The sequence below is a fragment of the Narcine bancroftii genome, chromosome 2 (assembly GCF_036971445.1).
Source record: "Narcine bancroftii isolate sNarBan1 chromosome 2, sNarBan1.hap1, whole genome shotgun sequence".
In the NCBI taxonomy this organism is placed as follows: Eukaryota; Metazoa; Chordata; class Chondrichthyes; order Torpediniformes; family Narcinidae; genus Narcine; species Narcine bancroftii.
The window spans coordinates 367,522,953-367,541,884 of NC_091470.1; the positions used below are offsets into that span (position 1 = coordinate 367,522,953).

At 48.0% G+C, this 18,932-nt stretch overlaps 1 protein-coding gene across 1 annotated transcript in view; it reads right to left on the bottom strand.

Annotated features, from left to right (window-relative positions):
• Positions 1-1,399: 1,399 nt before the first annotated feature.
• The window catches only part of LOC138755848 (desmoglein-2-like), a 70,993-nt gene continuing 53,460 nt past the window's right edge, over positions 1,400-18,932 (bottom strand). The window contains exons 14-17 of the mRNA XM_069922570.1: positions 16,709-16,945; positions 15,273-15,412; positions 8,657-9,013; positions 1,400-5,118 (exon numbers count right to left, since the gene is read on the bottom strand). Coding sequence (XP_069778671.1) covers positions 4,114-5,118; positions 8,657-9,013; positions 15,273-15,412; positions 16,709-16,945 — 1,739 coding nt within the window. The 3' untranslated portion in view covers positions 1,400-4,113. The remainder of the gene's footprint in view (positions 5,119-8,656; positions 9,014-15,272; positions 15,413-16,708; positions 16,946-18,932) is intronic.

An 18,932-nucleotide genomic window follows, 5' to 3' on the forward strand; every position in this document is an offset into this window, starting at 1 on the left:
TCCTTCTCCTCCCGTCTCCAACCCCCTCTTCCCCAACCTCTACCCTACTGTCCCCACATACTCTTCCCTCCCCCTCTCTCTTTCCCACCACCCCCTCTCCTCCCACGGAGGTAAATGGGACGAGCCTTGGTTGGCTTGGGTGAGTTGAAACATAGGTTAATTGTATGACTGCTGTATTATTATCAGTCGAGAGCACAAAAAAATCACCTTGAAAATTCGAAAATAGGAAGTTAAGATTTGCTTAAAGAACACACACACACTCTCTCTCACAAATACACGCTCACAAACTTTCTACCACGATGAGAAGTGGCAGGAAAGAGTGTAATTCCAGACAAGGGAAGGACAAGGGGGGGGGGGGTGAAAAGGATGTGAAAGGGGTAGGGGGTAGGGGTAGGGAGGGGGCCAGCAGCCATCCCATGGAGTTCTGCAGCCAGGTGTACTCACCAGCACAAGGCTGAGGGTGACCAGCGCTACCCAACTCATCGCTGCTGCCTGGACCATTCTCCAGGCTCCGTCTGCTCACCTGGTTGGTCTGTCTGCTGTCCGCCTGCAGGGCCACGCCTCACCTGGGGCGGCCACACCCCCGCGGGGCTGCGCCTCACTTGGGCCCTCCAGCAGGCCGCGGATGGGAGGGGTGGAGGAAGAAGCAGGAAGTAGGTAAGGAGGGGAGTGAGGTGGTAAGGGCGAGGGGTAGGGGTGAAGGGAGGGCGGTGAGGGGGAGGGGGATGAGGGGAGTGGAGGGATGAGGGGAGGGGATGGGGTGAAGGGGAGGGGATTGAGGGGGAGGTGGAGTGTGGTGAGGGGAGGGGGTGAGGGGGATGGTGGTGAGGGGGAGGTGTAGGGGAGGGAGTGAGGGGAGGTGTAGGGGAGGGGGTGAGGGGAGGTGTAGGGGAGGGGGTGAGGGGAGGTGTAGGGGAGGGGGTGAGGGGAGGTGTAGGGGAGGGGGTGAGGGGAGGTGTAGGGGAGGGGGTGAGGGGAGGTGTAGGTGAGGGTGGTGTGGGCGAGGTGAAGGCGAGGGGGGAAGTTATGTATGTTTGGGAGAGGCTGAGGTGAAGGGGAGAAGGGAAGGGGTGGAGGTACAAAGGGAGGGAAGGGGAATTTGGGGGAGAGAGGGGAGAAAGAGGGATCGGAATTGGAAAAGCAGAGTGAGTAGGAGGATGAGAGAAAAAGAGGAGAAAGCTGTGGAAAGGAAGAAGATGGTAAAGGAGGAGAAAATGACGGCAGGACAGGCAGAAGATGAGGGAATGAGGACAAGGGCAAAGGGGAGAGGGCTGGAGAGGAGGGCAAGGGTGGGAAGGAAGGGGATGAAGGATGGAATAGTTGAAGATGATTTTTTAATACTTTCACCTCTTGATGTTTTGTTCTGAAATGTGCAAGGTAAATGCCATGACTCGGTGACTCTGCTTTGAAAAGTTTATTTTTATCTATAGATTAAACACCAATATTGTGAACAGGTCAATTACATCAGAATATACAACCACCATTGAAAACTGAGTGTTTCTCACATGATCTTTCTTAATTAAATTTAGTTATGCAAGATGCTAACAGGCCCTCCGGCTCTCATGCTCGTGACCTCAAAATACACCAATTAACCTACAATCCCTGTACGTTTTTGAAGGGTGCGGGGAAACTGGAACACCCGGAGGAAACCAACACAGACGCGGGGAGAAACTCCTTGGTACAGTGCCGGATTCGAACCTGGGCCGCTGGCACTGTATTAGCATCACACGAACCGCTATGCTGACCGTGCCCCACTTACGCTAACTGTGCTGCCCCTACTCTAACCGCGCCACCTTGTAGCTCTCCCCTAGTATACAATACAGTCCATTGGATTAGAAACATCAGGTCGACACTGATGAACAAGAAAAAAAAAGTCTCCATCTTTGAAATGCTATTCTGCAAAAATCAGTCCCAGCAATTTTCTCTCCCCTCTCACTCATCTCCCTCGACTTACACCACCTCCTGGCAGATCAGCAAGCCTTCACCGGTTGTCTCTCATGCAGCCCCCTGCGATTTCATTATCAGCCTTTCGACTGCCATCCAGTCAGACATTAACTGGATTCTCTCCACCTTCCCATTTTTCCTGAAACTTGGAACGCTGCGTTTCTAACTTCCCCACCCCCTTCCCCTCCCCATTCTGACGACATAACTTCCACTGCTTTCACTCTCCGCAGATGCTGTCTGACTTGCAGAGCATTTTCCCCACAATTCCCATTTTTTTCATCCTGTGTTACTTATATAGGTCAAAAACTGCCACCATGAGGAGGATTTTTTATTTAATAAATGCACGATAACCTCACTATTCTAACAGCATTAAAAACCAATAGTTATATACAAAATGGGTTACACCATTATAAATCTGTACAACACCACAATTTTCTGTATATGTACACTCTCTTTGCATAATATTACCAGCATTTATTTGACTTGTGGCTTTATTCAATCTTCACCACTGTTCATCTTAATTAAATAAATGCTAGTTTTATAAAGAAATTCATGGCATATGTGGAGCACACTGCTGAGCCACAGAGGGTTACTGAGATTAGGCCCATTTTCCAGTGCCGTGCCCATTATGGGCTAGTCTAAAACATATTAAGTGCTCTTCCAGGAGCGACCAAGGTTCCTGCCTCCGCTACACTCTAATGTGCCATGGATAACGGAACCCTATCTTCTTTATTGGGTCACAGCTTTCCCTTAACTCTCTTCCTTTGCTAATCCGACGTCATCTACACTGCCTGTCACAAGATCAACAGCTGATGCACAACGGGACGTTCAGCTCATCATCTTCTTCTTCAGTCCTCCAGATAGATCCGGAAAACCAAACATTAAACGCTTCCTTGAAGTGAAATACCAAAGTCTGCAGGTGCCGTGATCGTAGTCAAGACACAGAGGTGCTAGAGGAACTCAGCAGGTCTCACACAGCGTCTATGGGACGTAAAGAGATATAACTGATGTTTCACGGTACGAGTTAAAAGCAGGCACATGCCTGAATTAAAAGGCTGGGAGAAGGGAAAGGGGGAGGAGCACAGGCCAACAGACAAATGGTAAGATAGAGGCAGGAAAATTGTTTTCACTGGTCGGTGAGACCAGAATTAGGGGACACAGCCTCAAGATTCAGGGGAGTAGATTTATGATGGAGATGAGGAGAAACTTTTTCTCAGAGAGTCGTGAATCTGTGGAATTCTCTCCCCAGGGAAGAGGCTGAGGCGACTTCATTAAACATATTTAAGGTTCAGTTAGATAGATTTCCACATAAAAAAGGAATGAAGGGATAAGGGGAAAAGGGTGGAGTTAAGTGAATGATCAGATCAGCCATGATCTCATCGAATGGTGGAACAGGCTCGATGGCCGACTCTCGCTCCTACTTCTGATGTTCTTATTCGTTCCTTTTAGTTCGGAGATTTTCCAAACCTTGAAAAACGACTGATCACGGAGAAACTGGTGAAAGGGGCGCTGGGCGACGCTAGTGGTGACTGTCTGCCTTACGGCAGGCAGAGGCAATTTTGTGTACTATTACATGACAATAAAGGAACCTGGTTGTAACTTGCTCCCAGGAGTTTATATGGCCCATCTTTAGTGATTCTTGAAAGATTAAGGAAGCTGAGTGTCATCCAGAAAAGAACTATGATAAATCTCGAAGCAGGATGTCCCGGCAAGTTACAGAAGAGAAGAACAATCTTTTTTTTAAGTTCCTGGCGAGCTGCAGGTCATGGATTCACAGAATCTGACCGTGGCGCAGCGACGAAGCAGGCTCTTCCTGCCAACGATGATGTTTATATCTTTTCAGGGAAATTCAAGTAGCTGGTTACAGATTCCCAACATTTTCCTTGTTTCAAATTTTTAGATATCACTTCCGAGATCTTGTTAAAGGTAAGGATCCACAGTCTGAGATGATATTTTGAGTTGATATAAAATGTTATTCTTCCAAATATCTTTCTGTTTAAATTTGAAGTTTTGTAAGTTAATCTTTGGGGGGGTAAAAGGCAACGCAGCTGTTACCAGAATTGTGCAGAAGACTCTAAAATAGTTCCCACTTGGATAAAAAAAATCCGTCCTTTTCCCCCTCCAAAGCCTTTTTGCGTTGAAAGACGCCACCTGGATGGGGAGAGTTTCCTACTGGTGCATCACCTGAGCAACTTTCGTTACTTTTGTCACTGACCTGCGCATGCTGTTGTCAGGGGACGTGAGAGACGTGCGGGAATCCTTGGTTTTCTGGACCACCACATCACCAGCAATGTGGCTGCCTTGCAGCTCGCCCATGTCAGAGTAACCCGACCTGCTCAAGGTGACATTTTTGTGGATAACAGGGGCGGGTAATGGGTTGACAAGCCTGCCTTGGGAATCCACCACCTGTGTCAGCCTGGTCTGGGTCATGCTCTTTTCGAAGGCGTGCGACGGAGCAATCGATGGGCTGCTGATCCCCCCATAGCCACCGTCGACCACTTGGGTCACCACGGTGTTCTGATGGACCTGGGATGGGTTGAAGACTACCCCTGGGCTTCCTCTGGGGCTGGTACTAAGCTGATTGGACATGATGACATTCTGATGGGTAACTGTTGGGTCAAAGATCACGTCTGGGAATCCTCCTGCTCCAGCGTTCACCATCTTAGTCACCAGCACGTTTTGGTGGGCGAGGGAAGGATCGTCGATTACGTTGACCCTCCTTGGGATGGTATTAACATGTTTAGTCACCACAACATTTTGCTGGTCAAACACTTGATCAGGAACGACTGGCACCACGTCTTCCACTGGATTTATTGTTGTGGTCACAACGTAATTCTTCCGCATGAGAGTCGAGTCCGGAACTACATTCAATCCAAAACTCCCCCCTGAACTGGAGGATATGGTCTGTTCCCTATTCACTACCTGCTGCTGGACCATACGATCCACAGTCACTGTCGACTTTTGGCTTTCTACTTTACCCGTGCAGATGTCGGCCAGTGTCTTGAATTTCACATCCAGGTCATTCAGGTAGGAATCTCCAATTTGGAATTTATCCTCGATAAAGTTGCAGCTGTCGATTGAGCCAGCCAGCGAACCCTCTCCTTCGTAATCATAGACCAAAAGTGTATCATGGGTGGGGGAAGTCTCTTCCATCAAATTATGCTCTTTTATTTTCTAAACGAAAGGAAGAAGAAAAGAGAAAATCACTTTTGTGACATATCAACAACCGAAAAGTTCTTGCTTCTTAATGAGACAGGAAGAGTTGGGAGGAGACGCTATTGAACAGAACAGCTCAAAAACCAGTCCTTTGGCTCACAGATCTATGTTGAATATAGGAACAGAAAATAGATGCAGGAGAAGGACATTCAGCTCTTAAACCTGCTACACCATTCAGTATGATCATGGCTGATCATATGGCCTCAGTATCTAGAACAGTTCAGCCCAGTTTTGGCCCTTCAGCCCACGATGTTGTACCAACCTTTGGAAGCCTACTCCACAATAACCTAATCCAGCCATTCTCAATGAGGACCTTACACTCCCCCTCCTGGTGGCACGTTTAAGTAAAGGCCTCGACTCCTTTTTACCTCGTGTAACATAAATATTTTTAATTTTTTTTTAATGTAGTCAGTAGGAGAGAAGTACAGAAGTTCACGAACGTACTGAGGGCGTAGGTCAATCAGATGTAATTGGGCGGCACGGGCTCGTGGGCTAAATGACCTGTTACTGTGTTGTAAAGTCTGTACCAAAACCTCTTCACAGCTTCACAGGGAAGAAGGCCCTTAAACCTTGAGGGGGCCATTGCCAAAAGAAAGGTTGAGAATGGCGGATCTAATCCTTCCCCACCTCACACCCATAACTCTCTATTTTTCTTACATCCATGGGCCTATCCAAGTGTCTTTTGAATGTCCCTATTGTAACAGCCTCAACCATCTCCATGGGCAATTCATTCCAGGCACCCACCTCTGTGTAAAAAAAAGCCACTAATCTCTGTCGTCTCCCCTAAACTTTCCTCTGCAAATCTTAAACCAGTGGTTCTCAACCTTTTATTTCCCCCACTCACATACCACCTTAGTAATCCTTTACTAACAACACAGCACTTATGGAATAAGATGGTGAGGTGCTCCGTAATTAGTAAGGGATTATTTAAGATGGTATGTGAGTGAGGGGTCGGGGGGGAGGCTGAGAACCATTGCTTAAACAGATGCCCATAGGTATTTGACCTTGTCACCTCAGGCCCCAGGAAAAGATAGTTGATGATGCCAAAATTAAACTAAATTAGTTGCCCCTAAGCAAATTCCATACCCTCCACAACACACAAATGTGCTGGGGAACTCAGCAGGTCATGGAGTATCTACAAGTAAAGACTAACCAATGCTTCGGGCTTGAGCCCTTTGTTTTGTTTCATTCCATGCCCCCCTGCCCCACTCATTGCATATCTACCTCACGGCCTTCTAAAATGCTACCATCATGTCAGCTTCTACCGCCACACCAGGCACCCACCACTCTCTGTATAACAATACCTCTAAAATAGCCATGCATTTTTTTTCCACACCTGCCTTGGGGAATCAGGCAGACCCACGTTGTAAGAACCCACAGAGCCATGCCTTTATACAGAATGGAAACAGGTCCTGCGGCCCAAGTTGTCCATGTTGATCATTGCCTAACTGAGCTAGTCCTGAGTTTGCACATATCTTGTCATACCTTTCCTATCCATGTACCTGTCCAAAATAAGGTACACACCTCTACCACTTCCTCTGGCAGCTTGTTCCACACATCAGTCATCCTCTGAGTGGAAAAGTTGCCCCTCACGTTACTTTTAAATCTTTCCTCTCTTACCTTAAACTTATACTCTAGTTTTAGACTCTCCTACCCTTGGGGCATTGGGGGGGGGGGGGAAGAGAACAATCAATTAAACATATCTATATCTCAACAAGGATCAAGTTATCAGGGCACTTGAAAATTAAAAATTTTTTTCAATTAACTAATCAAAATCTCCTCCTCCTCCTCCCCCACCTCCAGTTTAATTTCCATACAGAATATTTTGGAGTATCAAGAACCAAGGAGGAGAATAGAGGGATGTGGTCCATGTGTGGGTCAATGGGACCAGGCAGAATAGTTTGGCACAGACTAGATGGGCAGAACAGCCTGTTTCTGTGTTATAGTGTTCCAAGTAAAAAAAAATCTCACAGATATGGGAATTCTGAAACAAAAAACTGAACGTGCTAGAAAAACTCAACAGGTCAAGGAACATGAGAAAGGAAAAATGGGGATAATGTTTCAGGACATAGGCCAGTGATTCTCAACCTTTTTTTTCCCCTCAGCTCACATACCACCTTAAGCAATCCTTTACAAACCAGAGAGTACCTGTTGCATAGGATGCCATAGGTGCTCTGCGGTTAGCAAGGGATCATCTAATCTGGTGGTTCTCAACCTTTTTCTTTTCACTCACATCCCACCTTAAGCAATCCCTTACTAATCACAGAGCACCGTTGGCATAGGGATTACTCAAAGTGGGATGTGAGTGGAAAGAAAAAGGTTGAGAACCACTGACCTAATGTGAGCGGGGGAAAAAAAGTTGAAGGCCACTGTCACAGAATATCTCGCACTTACTCTCTCTCCTCGGATGCTGGCTTACCTGCCGTCTATTTCCAGAATCTTTACTCTTTAATCAGACACCAAACCAGCACTTGTTCAACTTTACAAATATAGCGTGCAATTTAATCAGCCATTCTGCACATATTCAGAAAACACTTTCGGAAACAAATGAAAGAAGCTCCGCTGCAATGGTAAAACAATGAATGTTGGGAATGTGTGAGAGACCGTGCCTGGGAGAAGGAAGAAATCTTGGGAGGAGCACCGAGTTTTGAAAGCAAGGATAGTGATTTTTAAAAATTGGACAAGGGAGTATGCAGATGCAGGGGTTGAGTTCAGTGCCATGTGAATTGTGTGTGCATTATGGTGCAGAGAAACACTGTTTCGACCGGTTGTTTTTAATTTTATTAAATGTAGACCTGCAGCACGATAACTGGCCCTTTTGGCCCACGAGCCCATGCCCCCTAATTATGTCCAACACCCCCGGTATATTTCAAACAGTGGGAGGAAACCGGAGCCTGTGAGAAAATCCATGCAGACACGGGTAAGACTCCTTATAGACAGTGCTGGATTCAAACCTGCGCCGCTGGCACGGTAACAGGGTCACGCTAACCTCTACGCTCACCGAGCTGCTTATGGCCAAGAGAGAGGAAAGGTGAGAATTGATTTGGTGGGGGGGTTAGCTGGGGTGAAGGAGACAGAGGTAAAAGGGAAGAGAGAGGGACACACACAGTTGGAGGAAAGGAGAATTGTGGGGTGGGGGGTGGGGGGGTGGCTAACCGGAGAAGTTGATGTTAATGCCATCTGGTTGGAGGTTGACCAGACGGAATATGAGATGTTTTTCCTCCATTTTGTGAGTCTGGCAGTGACGGACATGTCGGCAAGGGAATGGGCTGGGGAATTGAAATGGGGGGTCACTGGGAGATCACCGCTATTGCAGCGGACAGAGTCGAAGCACTCAATGAAGTGATCTCCCCAGTCTGTGCCCCAATGTAGAGACCACAATGGGAGCAGTAGATAACTTCTGCAGATTCACAGGTGAAGTGAAGCAAGCACAGAGCAATATTTAGTGTTGTGAAACATCGCCAGCATTCATTCTACACGAATAGCTCCAAATTACCTCTTTGATGTAACGCCCCATCTTGTTGACATGGATTCCTCCTGACATTGTTCCATATTTGCCTTGGTCTATTCCAACCTTGTTCATATTCGGTTCCATGTTGGAGTACCAATAATTACTGCTTCTGATGTTGACTCCCCCCGGCATTGCAGGGTTGATTGTGTACATATCACCGGAAGTCATGTGGCCCGAGTTAAATTGATTGTTGACTGTGTACAGTCCTCTGGATGTAACATTGGCTAAAGTAGACAGGTTATTTTCCCTAAGAAAGGATCCTCCCTTGGCCGCATCAACCTCACTCAATAGGTTCCCTGTTCCATTATTGTCAGTCGAACCCACATGAAGCAAAGACGTTTTCTGTGTGGAAGGAACAGCAATTTATCAGAAGACAGCATTACAAATACACTCAACTCTCACTTCCGGTTTACGCTGGACACAAGCTTGCTGACCATTCTGGACTATCCTGTTCTGAGTGAAGAGAGGCCATTTACTGGGAGCGTTACTTAAATAGGGCTCAAAGGATTAACGGAGACCTCTTTGCATCCAGAGCACAGGATCGTTGGCCCACTACAGTGGAACCCCTATTTAATGCACCCCAATTTAATGCAATGAATCACTGGACTTGGGTGTCAGATGCAGGGAGAATATACAAACTACAGACAGTGCCAGATTCAAACCCAGTTGGCTGGAGCTGTAATAGCGTTGCGCTAACCGTTCTGCCCCATGTTTAAGGTGAGGGGGAGAGATTTAAGAGGAGCATAAAGGGGAAACTTTTTTCTGTGTACGAGACCATGGACGAACATGTCGACAAGGGAATGGGGTGGGTAATTGAAATGGGGGGTCACTGGGAAATCGCCACTATTGGAGCGGACAGAGTTGAGGCACTCAATGAAGTGATCTCCCCAGTCTGTACTCCAATGTAGAGGAGACCACAATGGGAGTAGTAGGTAATTTCTGTAGATTCACAGGTGAAGTGAAGCAAGCACAGGACAATATTTAGTGTTGTGAAATATCGCCAGCATTCATTCTACATGAATAGCTCCAAATTACCTCTTTGATGGCAGTGTACGAGACCATGGACGGACATGTCGGCAAGGGAATGGGGTGGGGAATTACCTCTGGAAAGAGCTGCCCACGGAAACTGCAGACCAATCACAACATTAACCAAGTTAGGGAAATCGAGCTGGAGCTGAATGAACTCTGAATCATTCGAGAGCAGAGAGGGTGATAGAGAGGGGTTTCAGGGAGACAAGTTACCCCCAAAGTCAGGAGGCAGGTAGCTAGGTGAGTGTCAGGAGAGAGAAGGGGAATAGACAGAATTGCAGAGCACCCCTGTGGACATTCCCATCAACAATAAGTATGATCTTTTGGGTACTGTTGGTGGGGACAACCTACAAGAGACCAAGTTGTAGGGGTCACATCTCTGGACCATCAGCTCAGAAAGGAAGGAGGGAAAAGAGGAGAGCAGTAGTGACAGGGGATTCGATAGTTGGGGGTCAGATAAGAAGTTCTGTGGGAAAGATCGAGAATCCTGGATGATCTGTTGCCTCCCTGGAGCTTGTGTCCTTGGTATCTCAGAAGGGAGGGTGAGCAGCCAGATGTGGTGGTCCATGTAGGGACCAATGACGTGGGTAGGAAGGATGAGGAGGTCCTGCAAAGAGAGTCAGGGAGTTGGATGCAAAGTTGAAGGACGGGACCTTCAGGGTTGCCATCTCCGTTTTGCTACCTGCGTCAAGTGCTAGTGAGGCTTGGAATAGGAAGTTAAGTACGTGGCTAAATAGATGGTGCAGGTGGGAGGGCTTCATGTTCCTGGACAATTGGGCTCTGTTCCAGGGAAGGTGGGACCTCTTTCAAGGGGATGGTTGCACCTGAACTGGAGGGGAACTAACATCCTTGTGGGTAGACTTGCTAGTAATGCTCTGGGGAATGAATTTAAACTAGATTGGCAGGGGGGTGGGAACCCGAGTGTTGGAGCAGATAGTGAGGTGGAGGAGGGTAAAGGTCACGCAAGGTCTGCATGTATAGACAGAAATCAAAGTTTTGTACGTGATAGAAAGGTTCTCAGGTGTATTTATTTCAATGCAAGGAGTATTGTTGGAAAAGGCAGACAAACTTACGGCGTAGATTGGCGTGTGGGGTTATGACATTATTGCTATTAGTAAGATTTGGTTGCAGGAGGAGCAGGACTGGCAACTCAATGTTCTGGGGTTCTGTTGTTTCCAACGTATTGGAGGGGGAGGGATGAAAAGGGGAAGAGTGGCATTGCTCGTCAGGGAATATATAACAGCTGTGCTAAGACAGGACAGCCCAGAAGGCTTGTCTACAGAGGCTACATGGGTGGAGTGAGGAACGGGAAAGGTTGTATTATAGACCACCCAATAGTCAAGAGAGAATCTGTAGAGAAATAGATCCAAGAAACAGAAAGTTGTGGTAGTAATATTGATTGGGACTCCCTTGCTGTAAAAGAACTGGATGGCTTCAATGTGTTCAGGAACGTTTTCAAAATCAATACATATATAGAGGTACCAGCGAGAGAGAATGCAATACTTGATCTCAAATTAGGGATCCAGACAAGTCAAGTGGCAGAAGTCTGTGTTGGTGAACATTTTGGGTCCAGTGGCCATAATGTCATTAGTTTCAAGTTAATTATGGAGACGGATAAGTCTGGTCCTCGGGCTGAGATTCAAACCTGGAGAAAGGACAATTGTGGAAATGAGAAAGGATTGAGGAAAAGTGGATTGGGATAAGTTTTTTCCAGCAAGTGGAAGGCCTTCAAAGACAAAATTTTAAGAGTGTAGAGTTTGCAAGTTCCCATCAGGATTAAAGGCAAAGTCAACAGGGATAAGGAACCTTGGCTTTCAAGGGATATTAGCAATCTGGTTAAGAAGAAGAGAGAGGTGTACAGCAAGTATAGATAACAAGGAGCTAATGAGGTACTTGAATATATATAGTATAGAAAATGTAATAAAATATTTAAGGAGGAAATCAGGAAGGTAAAAGAAGACAGGAGGTTGCTTTGGCAGAGAATGTGAACAGCTAATGTTTCATTGTTTAAAAAAGGTTCCCTAAATAAACCAGGAAGTTAAAGGCAGCTGAGTCTAATGTCAGTATAGGTACAGGATCCTTTATCGAGAACCCTTGGGGGATAGTGTGTTCTGAATTTCGGAAAGCCAGATTTAAGCCCACCTGAATTGTGCTGCCTTATCCACCCCCACCTCCTTCCAGTCACCCACCTGTCTCACCCCACTCCCCCTCACCCGCCCGACTCGCGCTGCCGGTTTCTCGGCTGCCCGACTCGCGCTGCCGGTTTCTCGGCTGCCCGACTCGCGCTGCCGGTTTCTCGGCTGCCCGACTCGCGCTGCCGGTTTCTCGGCTGCCCGACTCGCGCTGCCGGTTTCTCGGCTGCCCGACTCGCGCTGCCGGTTTCTCGGCTGCCCGACTCGCGCTGCCGGTTTCTCGGCTGCCCGACTCGCGCTGCCGGTTTCTCGGCTGCCCGACTCGCGCTGCCGGTTTCTCGGCTGCCCGACTCGCGCTGCCGGTTTCTCGGCTGCCCGACTCGCGCTGCCGGTTTCTCGGCTGCCCGACTCGCGCTGCCGGTTTCTCGGCTGCCCGACTCGCGCTGCCGGTTTCTCGGCTGCCCGACTCGCGCTGCCGGTTTCTCGGCTGCCCGACTCGCGCTGCCGGTTTCTCGGCTGCCCGACTCGCGCTGCCGGTTTCTCGGCTGCCCGACTCGCGCTGCCGGTTTCTCGGCTGCCCGACTCGCGCTGCCGGTTTCTCGGCTGCCCGACTCGCGCTGCCGGTTTCTCGGCTGCCCGACTCGCGCTGCCGGTTTCTCGGCTGCCCGACTCGCGCTGCCGGTTTCTCGGCTGCCCGACTCGCGCTGCCGGTTTCTCGGCTGCCCGACTCGCGCTGCCGGTTTCTCGGCTGCCCGACTCGCGCTGCCGGTTTCTCGGCTGCCCGACTCGCGCTGCCGGTTTCTCGGCTGCCCGACTCGCGCTGCCGGTTTCTCGGCTGCCCGACTCGCGCTGCCGGTTTCTCGGCTGCCCGACTCGCGCTGCCGGTTTCTCGGCTGCCCGACTCGCGCTGCCGGTTTCTCGGCTGCCCGACTCGCGCTGCCGGTTTCTCGGCTGCCCGACTCGCGCTGCCGGTTTCTCGGCTGCCCGACTCGCGCTGCCGGTTTCTCGGCTGCCCGACTCGCGCTGCCGGTTTCTCGGCTGCCCGACTCGCGCTGCCGGTCTCCACCCTCCCGGCCGCCTGACTCGCGCTGCTGGTCTCCCCCCTCGCCTGCCCAACTCGCGCTGCCATCTGTCTCCCCACTTGCCGGATTTTGGAGCTTTCCGGATTTTAGATGCCCGAATAAAGGATCGTGTGTACCTGTAGTGGATAAATTATTGGAGGTTGTTCTGAGAGATCAGATATTCTGCATGGCTTTGTGCTTAGTAGGTCGTGTTTAACCAATCTGAGAGTTTTTCGAGGTTATCAGAAAGTAGATGTTGTCTACATGGCTTTTATTGAGGTCTTTGACGAGGTCCCACATGGGAGGTTAGTTCAGAAGGTTCAGACACTAGGTATCCATGGAGAGGTTATAAACTGGATTCAAAATTGTTTGAATGGGAGAAGACAGACTGGAGGCCTGTGACTAATGGTGTATCTCAAGGATTGGTGCTGGGCCCATTGTTGTTCATTGTCTGTATCAATGATCTGGATGATAACGTGGGAAACTGGTTCAGCAACTTTGCTGATGACACTAAGATTGGAGGCGTCGTGGACAGAGAGGAAGGGTTTCAAAGCTTTCAGAGGGATCTGGTCCAACTTGAAAAAGGCAGGTGGAATTAAATGCAGTCAAGTGTGAGGAAGGACAAACCAAGGTAGGACGTACACAGTAAATGGTCGGGCACTGAGGAGTGCAGAGGAACAAAGGGACCTGGGAATACAGATACATCATTCCCTGAAAGTGGCCTCACAGATAGAAGAGAGGGTTGTAAAGAAAGATTTTGTAATCTTGGCCTTCATAATTCAAAGTATTGAGTACAGGAGTTGGGATGTTATGGTGAAGTTGTACAAGACATTGGTGAGGCCTAATTTAGAATATCATGTACAGTTCTGGTCACCAAACTACAGGAAGGATATCAGTAAGATTGGGAGTGTGCAGAGAAGATTTACTAGGATGTTGCTGGGTCTTCAGAAGTTGAATTACTGGGAAAGATTAAACAGGTTAGGACTTTATTCCTGGGAGCATTTAAGAATGTGGGATGATTTGACAGAGGTTTACAAAATTATGATGGGTATAGACAGAGTAAATGCTTGTAGGCTCTTTCCACTGAGATTAGGAGGGATAAATTCATGGCTTTAGGGTGAAATAGGAAAGGTTTAGGGGGAACCTCTTCTCTCAGAGAGTGGTGGGAATGTGCAGGTCAGTGGGATTAGCAGAATGATGTTTCGGCACAGACTTGAAGGGCCAAATGGCCTGTTTTCTGCGCTGTACTGTTCTATGGTTCAACATGCATTTGGATAGGGAGAGTTTTGAGGGCCCGAATGGGATGAGCCCACGATGGCAATAGTCAGCATGGATAAATTGGGAGAAGAGCCTCCTCCATGCCGCTTGGCTCTATGACGACTTCCCACAAATGGAGACCCTGCATCAGCCAACCATCTCCCCATGGTCACCCTTTAGTCTCCCACATTCTAGGGAATAAAGCCCCAGCCCATCCAACCTCTCCACAAAACTCAAGCCCTCCAGTTTCCTACGATCTCTCTTCTGCACCCCTTCCAAACGGGTTCCTCCAGCAGGTTGTTTGTTGCCCTTGACTGGAACTGAAGGAAACTGTACTAACCAGTGTTAGACAGGGAAGTCTGCAGACACTGTGATCGTAGAGCAATACGCAAAAGTGCTGGAGTACCTTTTCTTTTGAGCTCGAGCCCTTTACTCGAGATATGAGCAGAAAGAAAGCCGGCACCTGAATGAAAAGGTGGCAGGAGGAGAGGAGAGGAGGGAGGAAGGGCAGGGGGAGGAGTACACACCAACAGGCTAGAGGTCATGGATGGGTATGGGTGGGAGGACAGAAAACAGCTGAGAAGTGATGGGGGAGGGAGTAGCTCCCTGACTAGACGGAAGGAGGTGGGGATCAGGAGGAAAAGAGACAGAGCGATAGGGAAAGAAAGAGAGACATGGGAGCAGTTTAACGGAAACTGGAAAGTCAGTGTTAATACTATCCGGTCAGAGAGTGCTCAGATGAGATATTAGGGGTTGTTTGTTCTTTCAAAGTTTGCGGGTGGCCCAAGGCCATAAAAATGGCGGTGTGGGAATGAGATGTGGAATTAACGTGGTTGGCCAGAGTAAAAGTGCTCAACAAGACGATCTCCCTATCTGCGTTCTCTCTCTTCGATGAAAAGGAGACCACGTTGGGAGCACCGACCGGCTGCAGTGGATGACCCCTGCGGATTCACAAGTGAAGTGTGGCTTCACTTGGCAGGATTGTTGGGGCCCCAACTGGTGGTGAGCGAAGAGGCAAAGTGTGTAGTAATGGTACTGCCACTAGGTGTAGTAGAAACTAGGGGCCAGGCTATGTTTCAGTGGAAAAAAATATCAATCAAATAAACCTTTATTAAGACGTACCGTGTCCCACTCTCCTCCGCCCTCAATATTTTTGCGTTCCATAGTTCCAAGTGAATCTATAGGTATTTGTTGCAAATTTGAACCTCCTCGGATTCCTCCGTAACCACCACAATTGCAGAGTAGCAACAGCAAAGGAACAACTAAGGACAAACATTTCACATAATGTTAGATCAGAAACTCCATCAATCCACAAAAAACTCACCTGTTGGTGCCAACAGGTTATAACGCAGAAGGAGTGGGGTGAGTCAGCGACGTGAGTGAAACACCATAGTCTGGTAAAAACACAATGAAATGATGGAGGAACTCAGCTGGTCTTTCCAATGTCCATAGATCTATTGCCAACGCTTTGGGCCCGGAGCCCATAAGCAGAATGAGTCAGAAACAGGAAAGTCTCACAACTCAGACAATGCTGGCTGGGGGGAGGGGGGAATCCAGACCAACAGAAGGTGTTAATTGGATATAACCATATAACCATTTAACCATTTACGTGATGAGACAGACAATGGTACATGCCTCTCGAGAGGCCTCTGGGTGGGGTGGAAGGTGGCTGCGCCTTTAATTGTTCTGGCCCCAAGCTCTGGGGCCCCCAGTCAAGGAAACCCTAACCATGTCGCTGGAGAATTCAGCACCAAGGTCAAGAGGCTGCCCTCTGATCAGGTGCTGTTCCTCTTGCTTGCACAAGAACGGTCAGGAAGGGAGGTGGATGATAAATGAAGCAGGAGGCAACAGGGAGAAGTTACACAAGAAATAGGACCATTTGGCCCATCGAGCCTTCTTCACTGTTCAATGAGATCTTGGCTGATCTAGCTGCCTTTTCCCATATCTCTTAATTCCCCAACTATGTAAAAATCTTTCCAACCTTGTCTTAAATATATTTACTGAGGTCGCCTCCTCTGCTTCAATGGGCAGCAAATTCCACAGATTCACCGCCGTCTGGGAAGAGCAGTTCCTCCTTATCTCCACCTTAAATCTACTCCCCTGAATCTATGTCCCCTGTTTCTGGTCTCCCCCACCAATGGAATCATCTTATCTATTCCTTTTATAATTTTATATGTTTTTATAAGATCCCCTCTCATTCTTCTAAATTCTAGTGAGTACAATTTCTCTTCAGAGGCCAAACCCCCCTCCCCATCTCTGGAATCAACCTGGTGAACCTCCTTCAAAGCCAAAGTACATCCTCAAGTAAGTAGGTCAGAACTGCGGTCAGTTCTCCAGATGCGGTCTCTCACCGGTCGGTACTTTGTCCAGTTGCAACAGAACCTCCCTGATCCTAAATTCCATCCGTCTTGATACCTGCTGCACCTGCAAACCAATCTTCTGCGATTCATGCTGTACCCTTCACTTCCCCTGGACACTGTGTGACCTGCTGAGTTTCTCTGGTACATTTTGCATTGAACCCAATGGCTGGTGCTTCTACTGGAAGCTACTGAACTTACGTAGCAGTAACAAAGCTCCGAGAATCATGAGCCCAATGGCGGCTGCTCCCAGTCTGGAATCCTTGCTTCCAGTAATCATTGACTTTTTCGAGCAGGACAGGTCATTGCCGGAACACTCGACCACGTGAACGTTCACGTCTTGGAAATTGCCAGCACCTTGATTGTCCTCGACCTTTATGGGGACTGTAAACGTACTCGGCCACAATTTTTTCAAAGATATGAGCTCCATGCTAGTGTCTTTGGGAGAAAGATGAGTAAACATAAAAGGTGGATCATTGTAAAGGCATCTTATCCCATTAGTAAAGCTACTGGCTTGCCCATAGGCTCCCAGATCATCACGAGAGGAAGGAGCAGGCTGGGAGGAGGTCTGATTAAAGGGGTTGTGGAGCTCTGCCCAACATGGTGGGATGCAGCAGAGGGATGTAAACGTGGCTCAATCCATCGCACACGCCTCCCTGCCCTCCATCGACTTCTTCACACCCTCCCCTCCATCGCACGCAATCTCTCTCCTCTATCGACTCCATCACAGACCCTCCACTCACTTCAATGACTCCATATCACATACCACCCCCCATCAACCCCTTCCCCTCCACTGACTCCACCACACTTCTAGCTCCCCTCCATCGACTCCATCACACCCCCTCCTCTCCCCTCCATCGACTCCATCCCTGCTGTCTCGGGAAAGCCGAAGGGTATTAAAAGACTCCTCCCACCCTGGCCACACTCTCTACACCCCTTCTTATCAGGCAGAAGATTCATGAGCACGAGTTCCCGCACCATGGGATTCAAGGACAGTTTCTTTCCTGCTATCATCAGACTCCTGAATGAGCCTCACGTGAGTGACATTGCCTCTGTTATGTTCTACCTGATCTCCTGCTGTCCCTTTGCACCCTGCTCTGTGCGTGTCCTGTTGCACTATGCATGGGTTGACCAGATGGACTGATTGCCAAAACAAACTTTCTCACTACACCTTTGGCAATAAACTTGAAATAAAACCTACAGGAGACTGCAGACAGATACCCAGGAACAAAACCTCTGAAGCATTCCAGCATCCAGGATGCGTGCACAATAAGACGGTGGTCTAGTCCAGGACAAGGGAGTGGGCAGTATGACTGACCCAGTCCAACTGACAAATCCGAGGTGGTCCAACTTTCCCATCAAATGCTCACTCTGGTGCAAAGTTCCGTTTGTGCTTTGGAAATAACACCCCTCCTCCAATACTTGGGTTTGACCTTCCCCAGCATTCCCCCACCCCCCCCATCCCCATCCCCAATTGACGTGATCTACTGGGATCGTTGTCTGAAGAGGGCGTGCAAAATCTTTTTATTAATATTTAATTTAAAGATTTTTAGACCATGCATGTAGTCAAATACAAAATTAAATATACGATTACACAAGTAGAGAAAATTCACGCTGCATGAAGGTTGTAACCCAAACCCACCATCCAAAAAAACCCTGACAAAAAGTGTATGAGGAGAGAAAATAAAGAAAGATCAAGTAGAAAAATCAGAAAGGTTGCTGGAAAGTGTTGTTCACTCCACGGATTTCAATTCATTATTTAAGTTGTCTTCTTCTTTGGAGAAGGTTAACGAGGACTGAAGGACTGGAAGAAACTCAACTTGAGATCTGTAAATAGGATCTCCATTTTTGCAGAAAGGTGTCATACTTATTTGTTACGTTATAAGTAATTTTCTCAAGGGGAACACAGCGATGCCTTTCTGCATTCCAGCGAGCCATACTGCAATGGGAGTCAGACTTCCAAGTAACTTCAGTACACTTTCTGGCCTTTTAACGAATTCAACTTGAGATTTAGATCATTTCAATCGTGGGCTTATCCCCATTGTATTTCCCAGTAAAAACTATTCTGGGTTTTGTGGAAATTCAATTCCAATAATCTGTTCTCAAACATTTCCTAAACCCACCCAGAAAGGTCTCACTTTGGAATATGATCAAGTTGAGTATAAGAAACTTCCCATCTCCTCGCCACAGCTAAAACATTGACCTGATCAGTCTGTCTAACTTATTTAATTTCTGTGGTGTGAGATTTAACTGTTGCAAAAAATTGAATTGTACTAATCTTTACCTTACATTGAGTGTATTTGTCATACTGTCCTTAACCAGACAAGATCTGCTCATCAATATTTACATTTAAGTCTGATTCCCATCCCTGTCTAGACTTATGAACCCCCTTGTTTAGGGGCTCCTGTTTGAAGTAGGAGATACG